The sequence below is a fragment of the Gorilla gorilla genome, chromosome 9, assembly GCF_029281585.2.
Source record: "Gorilla gorilla gorilla isolate KB3781 chromosome 9, NHGRI_mGorGor1-v2.1_pri, whole genome shotgun sequence".
Lineage (NCBI taxonomy): Eukaryota > Metazoa > Chordata > Mammalia > Primates > Hominidae > Gorilla > Gorilla gorilla.
The window spans coordinates 69536891-69551293 of record NC_073233.2 but is presented as its reverse complement, the minus strand read 5'-3'; the positions used below and the strand labels follow the sequence as shown (position 1 = coordinate 69551293).

At 59.6% G+C, this 14403-nt stretch overlaps 1 protein-coding gene across 8 annotated transcripts in view; it reads right to left on the bottom strand.

Annotated features, from left to right (window-relative positions):
- MYRF (myelin regulatory factor) overlaps nucleotides 1-14403 on the bottom strand; it is a 35926-nt gene that overhangs the window by 20104 nt on the left and 1419 nt on the right. For all 8 annotated transcript variants that reach the window (XM_019036482.3, XM_019036485.3, XM_019036486.3 and 5 more), the window contains exons 2-3: nucleotides 2680-2767; nucleotides 2171-2434 (exon numbers count right to left, since the gene is read on the bottom strand). In XM_019036482.3, the coding sequence (XP_018892027.2) occupies nucleotides 2171-2434; nucleotides 2680-2767 (352 nt within the window). The remainder of the gene's footprint in view (nucleotides 1-2170; nucleotides 2435-2679; nucleotides 2768-14403) is intronic.

Here is a 14403-nt window from a genome sequence, read left to right as displayed (position 1 = left end):
CGCCACAGCCTCAGGCCCCCTGGGCTGCCACTCCATCCTGTACTTCCCTGACAATGGCCAGGCCTTCTGTAATGTGTTAAGGTCTTTCACACCCTGCAGTCCCTGCAGTCCCATGCCCCAAGTCCACAGCACCTTGTGTTCTCTCCTCTTAAGTTCCTCTGGCACCTGATTATTCCTCTACTTGGAGATGTACTGGTGAATACCTCTCCCCAGTTAGGCTTCAGGAGCTACTGCAGAGCCGTGTGTCTGTTTTTTTTCTTTTCTTTTTTTTTTTTTTTTTTTGAGACAGAGTCTCGCTCTGTCACCCAGGCTGGAGTCCAGTGGCACAATCACCACTCACTGTAACCTCCACCTCCCAGGTTCAAGCGATTCTTGTGCCTCAGCCTCCCAAGTAGCTGGGATTACAGGCATGCGCCACCACACCCGACTAATTTTTGTATTTTTAGTACAGACAGGGTTTCACCATATTGCCCAGGCCAGTCTCAAACTCCAGGCCTCAAGTGATCTGCCCACTTCAGCCTGCCAAAGTGCTGGGATTACAGGCATGAGCCACCGCACCCGGGCTTTTTTTTTTTTTTGAGACAGGGTCTTACTCTGTCCCTAGCAGTGGCATGATCACAGCTCACTGTAGCCTCGACCTCCCTGGCTCAAACTATTCTCTCACCTCAGCCTCTCGAGTAGCTGGGACTATAGGCACACGCCACCACACCCAGCTAATTTTTGTATTTTTTGTAGAGATGGGGTTTCATCATGTTGCAGACTGGTCTTGAACTCCTGGGCTCAAGCAATATGCCTACCTTGGCCTTCCAAAGTGCTGGGATTACAGGTGTGTGCCACCACACCCAGCCTCATGTCTGTCTTGTTTATCACCTAGACTCAGGTCTGGCCCTGGGTCCCTTCCTGGAGTGGCCCTGCCCACAGAGTCCCTGTGTGGCTCTGGACAAGCCCCTTTCCCTCTCTGAGCCTCAGTGTGCCATTAAAATCCTGACGGGAGCAGTGGCCAGGGCTCGTTGTGGGGTCTCCCAGGAGCTGGATACCCACGAAGGCTGATGAGCTCACGCAATCATAGGCACATGATACAGCAGCGGGCACCAGCAGGCGCTTACCAAATGTTAGTTCTCCTCCCTCTCCCCCCAGGGGCCTGTAGTTTAGGAACAGCCTCACAGCCTCAAGCAAACAGTTTGCCTTCTGCAGCAAAGGTTCACCCCTGGCACCCCAAGCCTGGCCTCCACTCCCTTCTCCCCAAAAGCCAGGGAGCTCAGGAAGCACAGCCGGCCATGTGTCCATGGCCACCATGCACCCAGGGCATCCTCTGTGCCCTTGCTTGCTTCCCACGATAATTTTGAGGGGTAAGCATTTGAGGGCTCACTTCACAGAAGAAACTGAGGCCATGGGTTACCGAGGCAGATGGCTGATAAATGGGGAAGCTGAAGTTGGAGCCAGGCTGTCTGAACACAGAGTTCATGCACCTAGTGTTTTAATGCTCTTCCACCCAGAGACAGGGGCCCCTACATTTGCCCTGAGCTCCCCTGCAGACCCACGCTCCCAGCCTCCCGCTGTGAGCATGTGCCCCGGGAGCTGCCCTGGAGTCTGGCTGGCTGGGTGGCTGCCTGGAACCTTTGGTCAAAGCCAGGCCTAAGGTTCAGCCCTGGGTCAGGCCCTTGGTGTGGACTCCTCAGAAAGATGGGGGGAAGGGCCTGGGTTCTGGGCCCCATGAGGCTTGCTTGGGTAGGGGGGAACTGAGGTGCCACATCTGAGCCATGGGCCAGCTCCTGTGGCCACAGTACACATCAGCTGGATGCGTGAGTGGGTGGGCTTGGCACGCATGCACGGGTATGCAGGTGTTCCCATGAAGGTAAACAGTCAAGCCTCCAGTCCCGCCGCCTCCTGTCCACTCTCCACACAGCATCGAGATTTTTCTAGCACTTACGTCAGCCCTCATCACTCCCATGCTTAGAAGCTTCGTGGCTGCCCACTGCCTCACAACAAAGCCCAGGAGTCCCCCCTTGGCCTGGACTCATCCTCCCTTCCCTCACCTGCCCACGCACAGCCAGTCACCCAGCCCATCCCATGCCAGGCGAGTGTCTAGCACCTCCCAGGTCACGGCCACAGCCCTGCTCCCTGCCTGCCCCTGTGCCGCTGTATCCCCCTACTCCCTGCCCTTACTCACCCTGGGGCATAGGGAGCCTTGGGCTCGGCCTTGATGGGGGGCCCGGTGCCCCCCGGGAAGTGCTTGGGGGCAGCGCCCATGCCGTTGTTGTTGTTGCAGTTCAGCGGGGTGCCGTAGCCCGGGGGTGGGAGGGGACCATGGCGCCCCGGGGAGGGTCCACCCCCAGGGGGGCTCAGGTGGTGGACCCCGCTGGAGCCGGGCATCGCGGGCTGCCCGTGGGAGTAGGAGGCCGAGCTGGCTGGAGCAGAGATGTCAGGGAAGCAGCTGCGGGGAAGGGAGGCGGCTCAGCTCCAGCCAGGACCCCAGCCCCAGCAGGGAAGTAGCCGCCCCCTCCCTGCAGGGAACTATGGAGATTTCGGAGGAGTCAGTGGCTGGGAAGCGACGAGGAGCAGCTTTCAGAGGTGGGACCACAGCAGACCCCAGGTCCGGCCCTCAGACCTCCCTGGTGACAGAAGGGAGGCGAAGGGCTGGGGCTGGGCGGGTGCAGGCCGGGCGAGGGGGCCACTCACAGGTCGGAGGCATCCTCCTTGCTGATGTACTCCTCCAGGATGCTGGTGTCTATGTTGGAGGGCTCCAGGGCACCGTTGATGTCGTGGCCTGCAGGGCAGGAGAGATGGGCTAGGGAAGAGGCCCAGCTCCCTGCAGACCCTGGGCTTCAGGGCCCAGCCCTCCATCCCTGCCCAGGCTGACCCTCCAAAACAGATGCCCCTGCTCCTTCCCACCCAGGTATCCATGTGGGGGCCGGCTCTCACCCTCCACTGCCTGGCACCCCTCCAGGAAGCACTGATAATGCCCCCCCGCCCCACCACAAGGCCACCTTGAGTCTCAGAGGAGGAGAGGGGCCCAGGGCGTGGATCTGGGTACAGAGAGGCCGATCCTGCCATTCCTCTTTCTAGCTGTGTGACAGGGAACAAGTCCTTTCCACTAATCTGTCAAATGGGGTCACTGTGCCTCTGTCTTATGGGGTGCTGTGAGGCACAAATGAGGTGCTTACTGAGTCGAGAGCCCCGTGGGTGCCCACTGCCCTCGATGGGATGGCTCGGACCCAACAGGCACTGTCCTACTGTGTCCTCCAGGGGTCAGTCCAGATGGCCCAGCTCCAGGAACGCAGGAGCACGAGGCCTGGCTGAGTGGGACCATATATCCTGGGGGCCCACATGGCTGTGGGAGTCTCCTGCACCCAGGCCCTGGCCGCAGGCGGGAGTGGGGATCAGAATCAGGAGAGCTCCCTGCACCCTCATTGGATATGCCCATCACCCTGTTGGGCACAGGCGGGGGAACTTAGCCCCCTTTTTCCAGAGGAGGCAGAAGCCTAGAGAAGGAAGGGCTTGCCCCGGCCTCCCAGCAGGGAATGATGGCCGCCAGAGCTCCACTCCTCTGCCTGCCGCCCTCTCCTGGGCCCTCTGCGCTGGCCCCGGCCCCACCAAGGGGAGGGGCCCCTAGAGGAAAGGCAGCCAGGGCTCTTGGGTATCATGAGGGAGGACGGGGGAGGTGCCGGCCTTTCCCCTCCCAGGGTCACCTTGCAGGGGGAGCCAGAGGGCGGGGTGATAAGGGGGCTGACGTGGGAGATGCGTCAACCCCGATAATGGAGGACAGCCCCACCCACACGGCTGACCTGGACTGGCCAGCCCCACTGAGGCAGGAGGGCCCCTCCCACAGGCCTCTGGAGCCTGAGTCTGGGGTCTGCCCTCTCCTGTTGAGCTCAGACAGGTCCAGGAACAAATCCTGGCTCAGCCACTCCCTGCTGAGTGACCTTGGGCAGGTCACATGCACTCTCTGCGCCTCAGTCTCCTCATTCGTGCAATGGGGTCATGTACAGCTGTGGCTTCACGGGGCTGTTGTGAGTATGAAACGAGATGAGGTGTGTGAAGTGCCGGCCACTTAGTGGGTGCTCGGCGGTCGGAATAGCCGTCCTCACTCCCCAGCCCCAGAGCCCTGGGGTCCCCAGGAGCCCCCCGCCCAGGCCCCTCCCTGGCCTCAGCCGGCATTTCAAGAATGCTGAGCCCCGCTTAGGTGATTAATGAGCGGCTAAGCCCTCCTAGGAGTCACGCGCTGCCTGCGACAGGCCAGGGCCCTCCTGCTGACCCCCACCCCCAGCTCGCCCAGCTAGGAACAAGGGACACCCACCACGCACCACCAATGGCCGTCCAGGGCGGTGTGGCCGGGGCAAGAGCAGCTTCTTGAGCTGGGCGTGGCCAGTCTGCGTGCCTGGGTTCCAGGACCCTGCCTCTGCTCAAGCCCCACCCTGCCGTAACCACGGGTCCCATTTATTGAGTGCCTACTGTGTGCCAGGCATTTTGTGAGTCAAATACATTAATAATCACAGGAGTTTCTTTACTTTATTTCTTTTTTTTTTTGAGACTCAGTCTTGCTCGGTCTCCCAGGCTGGAGTGCAGTGGTGCAATCTTGGTTCACTGCAACCTCCACCTCCCAGGTTCCAGCGATTCTCCCACCTCAGCCTCCCGAGTAGCTGAGATTACAGGCGCCTGCCACCACACACGGCTAATTTTTTGTATTTTTAGTAGAGACAGAGTTTCACCATGTTGGCCAGGCTGGTCTTGAACTCCTGACCTCAGGTGATCTGCCCGCCTCAGCCTCCCAAAGTGCTGGGATTACAGGCGTGAGCCACCACGCCCAGCCTAATCACAGAAGTTTCTTATGCGCAAGGCATCCTGCAGGCTCTTCACCTGCGGTGTGTTACTCAATCCTCCCAGCCCAGAATGCTGACCATGACAGAAACAGTGACTTGACAGTGGCTCATAGTGAGTATCTCCCAGTGCTTCTCAACTCATCATGGCGATGATGACAAAGACAGTGGTGGCGACAGTGACTGCAGCTCACACTGACTGCCTACCAGGCCAGGGACGATTCTAAGTGCTTTATGCATTTTCCCTCTCTAAACAGTGGGGATGTTCAGATAGGTAACATAATCACCATCCCCTGTTCAGAGAGGTCAAGTCTCTTACCCAAGGCAACACAGCAAGGAGGATTCCAACCAGGTGCAGGGGCCTGACTCCACGAGGGAGAGTGTGACTGGCAACCGCCAGTTGCTGTGCCTTCCCCACCCCACCTGGAGCGTCGCCCCCACCCTGGCCGCTGAAGCTGCAAGTTTTTGAGCCTGAACTTGGAATCTACGGTGAATGATGGGTCGATGCAGTCATGGTGTTGCTATTTATAACAGACCCAGCCCCCTCCTCTCCTGGCCAGGAGCACTCCTAATCGCCCCTAATCCTCCTGCCCACCTCCCTCGGGATAGGGGGCCTCAGGCAGAGGCATCCTGGGAGACCCTAACGAGAACCAGATGTGCTTTGGGGGAGGAGGGACCCTCCCGTGCCAGGGTCCGGGCGGACGGAGGATGGAGGAAGGAGGTGGGAGGAGGGAACTGATGGGGCAGCGTTGCGGGGAGGCCAGTGGGTGGGGAAGAAGTTTGAGGGTTGGGGGCTCGGAGGGCCTCCTGAGGAACGCTGACCCCACACCTTCTCCTGGAAGCCCTGGAGGCCGCGTCGTCTCTTCCCCACGCTGCTCGGCCCCCAGCCCGCCCATGAACCACACTGGAGATTTCTAACAGACTTTTCAGGTGGACAAGACAAGGGTGGGGGCTTGTCAAAGCCCAGGGATTGCTGAGGCTGGGATAGAGCCCCCAAGAACCCAGGACGGGGGCAGGGTCCCATGGGCACACTCTTGGGAGCGCCCCTCCCCACTGCTCCCAAAAGAGCCCCAGAACATCACTGGAGCCCAACCAGGGGTACCTGCCAGGCAGGAAGCGGAACATGGGCCATATGGCTCATTCTGATCCTCAAGACCTCTCTGAGAGAAGGGAAGCCGGGCCCGCTAGAGGCTGCCCGAGGCTGCCCGAGGCTGCCCAGGGCCCAGTAACCGGAAAACAGCACCATGAGCTCACAAACCAGCATCTCTGTCCTTCCCTTCTCAAACCCTTCAACAACTTCCCACTGCTGGGGAGACACCCGGAGCCCTCTGGCAGTCCAAGGCCTGACATGGTCCCCTGCCTGCCCCCGACAGCCTTTTCTCCTTCCCCAGGTCCCCTGCCTCCCCTCCTCTCCGTGGTCGGCCCTTGCCTCCTTTCCATCCTCCATCCCACATCAAGGCGTTCACACATGCCATTCCATGCTGTTCCCTAAGCCTGAGAAAGCCAGGTCCTATTCAGGCTTTAGATTTTGTCTTAAATGTAAATTCCCCCAAGAGGCCATCTCTGACTCTCCCATTCTGTTTAGCAAGGGATGGGCAGGGGCGTTGTAATTCCTCATCAGTTCTTTACCTTCCCGCCTACACACACCCCGCTGGGCAGGATGAGTGTCTGTCCACCACCCGCCCACCACCCACAGCTCACTCGCCCAGTGGCCACTCTGTGCCCAGCCCTGTGCCATGCACTTTACATGGCTCATATTGAATTCTCATCCCAACCTACAAGGTAGGTGATTTTCTTTTTCTTCATTTTATAGATGAGGAAACTGAGGCTCAGAAAGGATGGGCATGTGCCCATAGCTTACAAGGGCAGGCACTGGGCTATGAGCGCTGCCCTGTTCTGTCTCTCTGGGATATAGTATCCCAGCACAGAGCAGGCACCCAGGAAATGTTCACGGAGTGGATGAGCCAAGTGGCCAGTGAGGGACCTCGGCCAGGCCATGCTGTGGCCAGGGCCGGGGCTACCTGGGGCCCCTCCAGGTCCTGCCCCTGCCCTGCTGAGCTGTGTGCCTCAGCTGCTCCTCATTAATTAGGCCCTTTATTACCTGCCTGGAACAGGAACCAGACACTGCCCCTTCCCAGGCAGGCTGCGATCCAGACTATGGGAAGGCAGCCCCCTCCCCTCCGCTCCGCTCTTCTCTCCTCATCTCCTTAAGGCCACCCAGCTGGCCAGGAAAGGAACGGATGGCACCCAAGCCAGGTGCAGGATGAGAGCAGGCAGGGGCCCAGGTGGTCCCTCCACCCAGGACCCCTCCCTTCCACCCCTCCTTGTGCTTATGTGCCCCCCCCCACCCCCCACCAGCTGTGGCCGTTGGCTGAGTCTCGACCATTGTCCCGGGGAACGGGGGAGGGTGGGGACATGGCACAGTGGGAGGCTTGTGCCCTGCCCACCCCCTCCCCTGCCCCGTCAATGGGGCACTTGTCAATTCATGCCCCAAACATGGCGGAAATCCCGTCAGCCACGTGGCTGTGGGTAGGGTGGGCCGGGGCCCGAGGATGCTGGCCAGGCTTGGTGGATCCGAACCTGGGGTGCAGAGGACACCAGGGCCCAGGCCTATTTCCGAGAACCCCAGTTGCTCTGAGTGTCCTCTCAGGGCATCTGAACCTGAGGGATGCCCTAGCTTCAGGCAGCAGCTGAGGGCCAGGGTGGTAGCAGTCAAGGGACAGCCCACCTGGGCATAACCACGATGCCCAGAGAGACCTCCAGAGTCAAAGAGGCCTGGTTTCTAATGTGGACTTCCCACTTGATGGCTGTGACCCTCAGCAAGTGACCTGAGCCCTGGCTTCCTTCTCCATCAGATGGAGCACGAATCCCTGCCATGGAGTGAGCCTTAAACGAGGTGACCCCCAGGAGGCCATTCCGCAGTCAGGGTGAACCGCCCTGTTTCCATCTCTCTTAGGACTCCCATCTCCTTTCCTGCATGCACGCCTCCACCCAGGCTGTCCCCTCTCCCCCAGGCCCCTCCGCCTTGCTGCACACGTGCTCCAGAGCCTCCGAGGGACATCCTCACCTTCTCCTAAGTCCCTCTGAGGCATGGTCAGCACTCTGCTGCTATTCTTACACATGCATAGCACAGTCCAGCCTCCGGGCCTCGGCCCCAGCCATCCCTTCCAGGGGGTCAGCCTTCTGCGACTGCCTCCCTGCCTGCCCTGGCAGCCCCTCCCCATCGCCCCAGTCACAGAGGGCCCCCAGTGCTGTGGCTCATCTCCCAACCAGTTTACATGGGGGCAAGGCACAGTGGCCTCACCTCCTTTGGTTTGGGCTTTCTCTCTTTATTAATATGATCTATGGCCAGGCGCAGTGGCTCACACCTGTAATCCCAGCACTTTGGGAGGCCGAGGTGGGCAGATCACGAGGTCAGGAGTTCAAGACCAGCTTGATCAACTTGGTGAAACCCTGTCTCTACTAAAAATACAAAAATTAGCCAGGCGTGGTGGCACGTGCCTGTAATCCCAGCTACTCAGGAGGCTGAGGCAGGAGAATCACTTGAACCCGGGAGGCGGAGGTTGCAGTGAGCCGAGATCGTGCCACTACACTCCAGCCTGGGCGACAGAGCGAGACTCTGTCTCAAAAAAAAAAAAAAAAAAAAAAAAAAATCTATAACTGCTAGCTGCCCTGCTTCAGGCTTCAACTTGTGACCAGAGCCGTCTTAGTCAAAATGCCTTCAGGTCAGATGTTTGCTTGTGCAAGCAACCCTTTGCCTCTCCGCATCAAATCTCAGTTAGCTTGGGCCCAGCAGCCACACCTGACAAAGATGGGGCTCTTGAGCCGTTTTTCTATCAGGTTCTTCGATCTGAGTCACAGTAGTCTTTGTTCTCTCCCAGCTTCTTACCAAAAATGCAGAAGAGCCCCCACAGGCTGCCTACAGAGACCCCTCTCTTTTTTTACCTTTTTTTTTTTGAGACAAAGTTTCACTCTGTTGCCCAGGCTGGAGTGCAGTGGCACAATCTTGGCTCACTGCAACTTCCACCTCCTGAGTTCAAGTGATTCTCCCACCTCAGCCTCCCAAGGAGCTGGGATTACAGGCACCTGCCGCCACGCCTGGCTAATTGTTGTATTTTTTGTAGAGACGGGATTTCACTATGTTGGCCAGGCTGGTCTCGAACTCCTGACCTCAGGTGATCCACCTGCGTCGGCCTCCCAAAGTGCTGGGATTACAGGCATGAGCCACTGGCCCAGCTGGAGAACCCTCTCTTCTAGGAGACCCAGAAACTTTAGCCACCCTTGGGCTATGGCTACATCCACTCCAAGCCCCCACGAAGCTGCCACCCTGTCCTCAGGTCAACACAAGGCTGAACTCACAGCCCCAAGATGCTCCAAAGCCAGGTCCAACAGCACCGAGGCCAGCGGCTGTGACCTGTTCCTACTCTCTCCCACAGGGACCAGGGCAGGCAGGCCACCAGGTGCCAGGTAGAGACCCTGCAGCTTGGGGTAGACACAGGTCTCCACCAGGGTCACCTGTGCCCATCTGTGCCTACACACCAGTGTGGCCCCACGCAGGCACACTGCCAACACACACACATATATGTAAGGGCACACCCTGCAGTCAGGTATTCACTGACATGCGCATGATCACGTACCACCTGCCCCCTACTCACGCATACACAGTACTGACACACAGTGGCACGCCCCACACACATGCGCACACCAGCGTTCATCCGTGTGCCTTCATTCATTCAGCAGTTATTTACTGAGCACCTGTTATGTGCCAGGCAAGCATAGTGCCCAGCTTTGGGGCTACAGCAGTGAGCAAAAGGGACAAAAGCCTTGCCCACATGGAGCTGACATTCTAGGGAGCAGAGTCAGATGACGAGAGCAGCAAAATGCCTAGCATTCTAGAAGGTTCCAGATGGTGGGGCCAGCCGGTGCAAAAGCCCTGAGGTACGAGCATGCCTGTGCATGTTCACACCTCAGCACACTTCACAGGTGTATATGCCAGGACACGCATGTACACAAACGCTCACTGACCCGACGGCAGGCCCAGGCCCACAGGCACAGCGTCACATGCATGGGTTAGGTTAGTGGCCACCCAGGAAGAGCTCCCGCCTCCTCTTCTTCCCTCCAAGCCCCCTCCCCGCCTGCTGTCAGACCCTCCCTAAGCAGCTCCGGCTGGAGCCAGGCCCCACTGAGTGAACTCAGTGTCACAGGCGCAACTTCCCTCCTCCAAGCTGGCAGGGGATGGGAATCCCCTTGCCCCAGCCATGAAGGGAGAAGAGAGGGGAGTGAGGGAGGCCGGAGGGAGATAGGATCCTCAAACTCCACAAAGGAGAGACAGAGGCTGTGGTTGTGCACTCCGGTGGCTGCACAGACCCGAGTCAGCCGGAGGGAGAACTTCCCTCACTGATGCAACCTGGGGCACAGGGAGGACAGAATGTCCGGGAGCCCCCTCCATAATCTAGGCCGGCAGGGGGCTCCGGACCCAACTGTACTCCCCACCCAGGGGCTTTGACCCTCCCCCCTCACTCCAGGCCTTGGGGTCTAACTGCTAACATCACCCAACCTTGACCATGTGAGTGAGGGCTCTGAGGTCTAGAGAGGTCAAGGAGGCTGCACGGACATCACCTGGCGTGGCCACCCGTGCTGGAGCCACCCCTCAGCATGTCAGGAGGAGAGGCCCCTTCCCTGCCCATCCCAGGCTGGCACCCAGCTGGGACCCAGGATCCAGTCCCAGCTCTGTTGTGGTCACCTTGAGGGAGCCTGACACATCATCGCCTTCCTGTCCTGCCTCACAGTCCCCCTCAGAAATGGGAGGCCGTCACCCACGCTTCCACTGCACCCCAGGACTCCAGGAAGACAACGTGCAAAGAGCCTGGGTGCGGCAGATGAAGCCACAGTACAGCCAAGCCCCTCCTCCTTGCTGGCAGCAAGAACAGAACCCAAATCTCAGAGGGGGAGGTGGGGCGGGCCCCACTGGATGTGCCAGGGACCAGGACCAGGCCACGCTGGGCCAGAGCTGTCATGGTTCAGGCCTTGCGCACAGAACCACAGAACATGCTCAACAAGCCCCCTAAGCTTAGGGGCACTGACCTACCCTGGGGACCAGTAATCTTCAAGGTAGGGCGCAGAACACCTGCCATGGACCAATGGAGTGTTCACCAGGCCAGGCACAATCTTACCTAATCACCCCAGAAACCCTGGGACGGAGGCCCTGCCATTACAACTGCACTCCCATTTTACAGATGAGAAAGCGGAGGCACAGCGGTGCCCTGATACGGCCAAGAGAAGCACTGTGGGTAAGCAGGAGAGCTAGGAACAGACCCCAGCTGCCCTCGCTGGCGAATGCACAGAACCATTACATCATCCTACCCCGAGACCCAACCAAGAGGTACCCACACCCCGTGGCAGCCGGGGCTGAAGGCCTGGAGATAGGAGAGGAGGCCCCACATACTCCAGCACCCAAGGCAATGAGAGAAACTGAGGCCCAGGAAGGTGCTAGGTCCGTGAGGAGGAAGGTGGGAAGGTAAGGCAGGCTGCCTGGGTAGGGCGGGGCCACCCAGTTAATGATTCAGTTAATAATTTCTGCTCCCAGTTCCTTATCAGGGAGGGCAAAGTCCAAGGGTGGCAGCCAATGAGCAGCTCTGCTGGGCTGTTACCCAGCAGCCTCTGCTGCCAGGGCCCTCCAGTCTGTAACCCCTTGGGAGTTGGTAAGTGGGGAGTCAGGCCCCCAGGGAAAAGGCCATTCTGCCCTCAAATGCCCTCCTTGGCGCTACTTAAGACCCCAAGGAGCACTCTGTCCAGACTTCCAGTCTCAGGAGAGTCCCTGAGGCCAAAGGGTTGGTAACTGCCTGTTTCTCACCCCTGCACTGACCCCAGGCCCTCCAGAGAGGTGCTTTCTGGGGTGCGTCCCCCACCCCCGCCGCCTCTGTTCACATACCCATTGTTGTCACCATTGACCCAGAGAGCACTTCCTGCCCACCCCCCACCCCTGCCCTGCACTGGGTGCTGGGGACATGGGGATGAGTCAGACCCCCTACTACCATTTCCTCCCCTGCCTGGGCTCAGGAAACCCTGTGCCTGGCCACCTCTCCCATCTACTTACTCCCTGGGTGCACCAGGGACAGACAGAGACAGACAGGCTGACACGGGCCACAGTGCCACCCCCATCACGAAGCCCAGCTCAGCCCCCGGATTCCTGTCCAGGTGGGAGTCCTCTCTTCCAAATCATCAGGTAGTCTCTACCTGGGACCTCCTCCTGCCCTCTGGAGGCAGAGATGTTGGTCCCTGACAGGTAGCCCCCCCAACCCCAAGGTACTGGTGGCAGAGTAGAGAGCTGGGGGCTAGGTGTCCACTCTGGCTAACTCTGACCAACTCCCTTCTCTCTGAGCCTCAGCCAGTGCCATTCCCCTCCCCTTACCCATCCCACAGCTGGGAAGGGTGGCTTTCAAACCAGTATCCTGGTGCTCCGGGGGCTGTGAGGAGCCCAGCCCCCATTATCCACTGTATCTGTCCTATCAGGAGACTATGAGTTTGTTTGATGGTTAAAAAATCACACTGGAAGCCCCTGCTCTGGTCCAACCCACTTACTTACCCTGGGAGGGGAATGAGGCCAGAGAAGGAAGTCACCAGTCCAGCCACCCATCAGCTTCAGAAGGGGCGAAATCCCAGGCCTCCCTCCTCCAGCCCTGGTGGGGCTCCAGAGGCTGGGCAGAGGCCCACTAAACTCCAAGTGGTCTTTCCAGCACCTGCTGGAAGGCGACTTTCCTCCATCCTCCAAGGCTCCCTGCACACCCACCTGCTTTCTGGGGGACACTGGCTGCTCACTCGAGCCTCATGTGCCCCTAGAATCTAGGGCCAGCAGGCACCCCTTCCAGGCTCGGCCATTCATACTCTAACATGTCTCTCCTTCCCAGGGCTGGGCAGTGAGCTTCTTCAGAGCTGAGGTTCTTCTCTGCCACCCCCTCCTGTCTTGCAGGTGAGGAAAAAGGACTTAAAGAGGGCAAGAGCTCTTTGGAGGTTCCCTGCCAGGCACAGATGGTCACCCCACTCTCAGTGGTCCAGCCTGCACCAGAACTCTGAGGTCCTGGCAGGATTCTCAGACACTGCCCTGTCCCGTGCTTGCCCTGGCTCTGGAGTCCAAAGCCCCCTTATACTGTGGCCCGGTTACCTGCTGGAAGCCAGTGCATCCTGCCCGGTGGGTCCCCTCTCTGCAGGCCCTGTGCCCGCCGATCTGGGCTGCCTTGCCTCTCTCTAGGGGATTAGCCGGGCGGTCACGGGGGCCCGGCTGTACCAGCCTCGAGGGGGCCGCCCTGTCCCGGCCTCCCACCCGAGGTCCAAAGCGCCTTAGCCCCCAGCCCACCACTGGCACAGGGCAGGACCCAGCACCTATGCTTGGTGTGTGCCCAGGGAGGGGGACCACGTCAGGTGAGGGGGCACGCTGTGCTGCAGCCCGTTCAGTAAAACCCTTTCCCAGTCTCCCAGCCCAGAGCCGAGAGCACAGGGACTGCTACCCACTGTCCAGAGGGATGACCAAGGCCAAGTGGGGACCAGGATGAGAGCTCAGGTAGCCCCAGCCCCGAGTGTGACAGCACTCAAGAGTGACGCAGCCATGGCTCAAAAGCACAACTTCCCGCTCCCTCGCACTTCACACTCACACTCACAAGCACACCAGGCCCTGCCACTCCCAGGCCTTCTCTCACACCTACAGTGGGTCCCCCACATGGGCCTTCCCCTCCCAAGTGGCCTGGAGACCCTAGGCCTCAGGGCCCACCCACACCTTCCCCCATCACAGGGGCTGGGAGCTGTTTCCAGCCCAGCCCTCCTAGACGGGCAGCCTCACACCCCTCCCCTGCTCCCCACAGACATTCTTGAGTCTCCTCTTATCTCTCTGGAGGGAGCAGCGCAGCCTCCCCCCGCCAGGCCGCTGCATGGCTAAGCCGTGGCGTCAGCCCCCGCCCCCCAACCCATGGTCAGGAGGGAGCCAGGGAGTCCAGGCCAGCCAGGCCCACCCCTCTGCTCTCTGTCCGGGCCCAGCGTCCTGGGGCAGGCAGTGTGGAGGTCAAGGGAGCCTGGCCTGCGGGTCCTCTGGGTACCTAGCAGGCTCAAGGCACTCCAGACAGTAACCCAAGCAAGCACGAATGTCTGGTCCCCTCTTCCCTGAAGGTCTCAAACCGCGTCAGGCCCCTCGAGAGCTCCTATGGATCAACAGTGTCTGGGGACAGCCAGAGCCCCGGGACAGATGCGGGGCTGCCTAAGACCCTCAGATGGCCCAGCTGACGCAGAGTCAACCATTCAATCTAGTCCAAGCCTGAATTCTTGGGGTCCGGGTCTGTGGGGTGTCCAGAATCCTGGAGTGGGATGACTGAGGCTTGGGGGTGCCCCTGCCTGGGCTGCTCAGCCAGCAGGTGTGAACAAGGGTTCCTGCCTCCCAAGTCACAGAGGGAGAGAAACTGAGGCACCGGAAGACCTGCTTCTCTCCTCCACAGGACTCCACAGGAATCTGGGGCTTGAAACTTGGGCCTTGGTTCCCTGCCCTGTAGCCCTGATAGGCTTCACACATGAAGGGAAGGTTCTCAATGCACCAAGGAGCAGG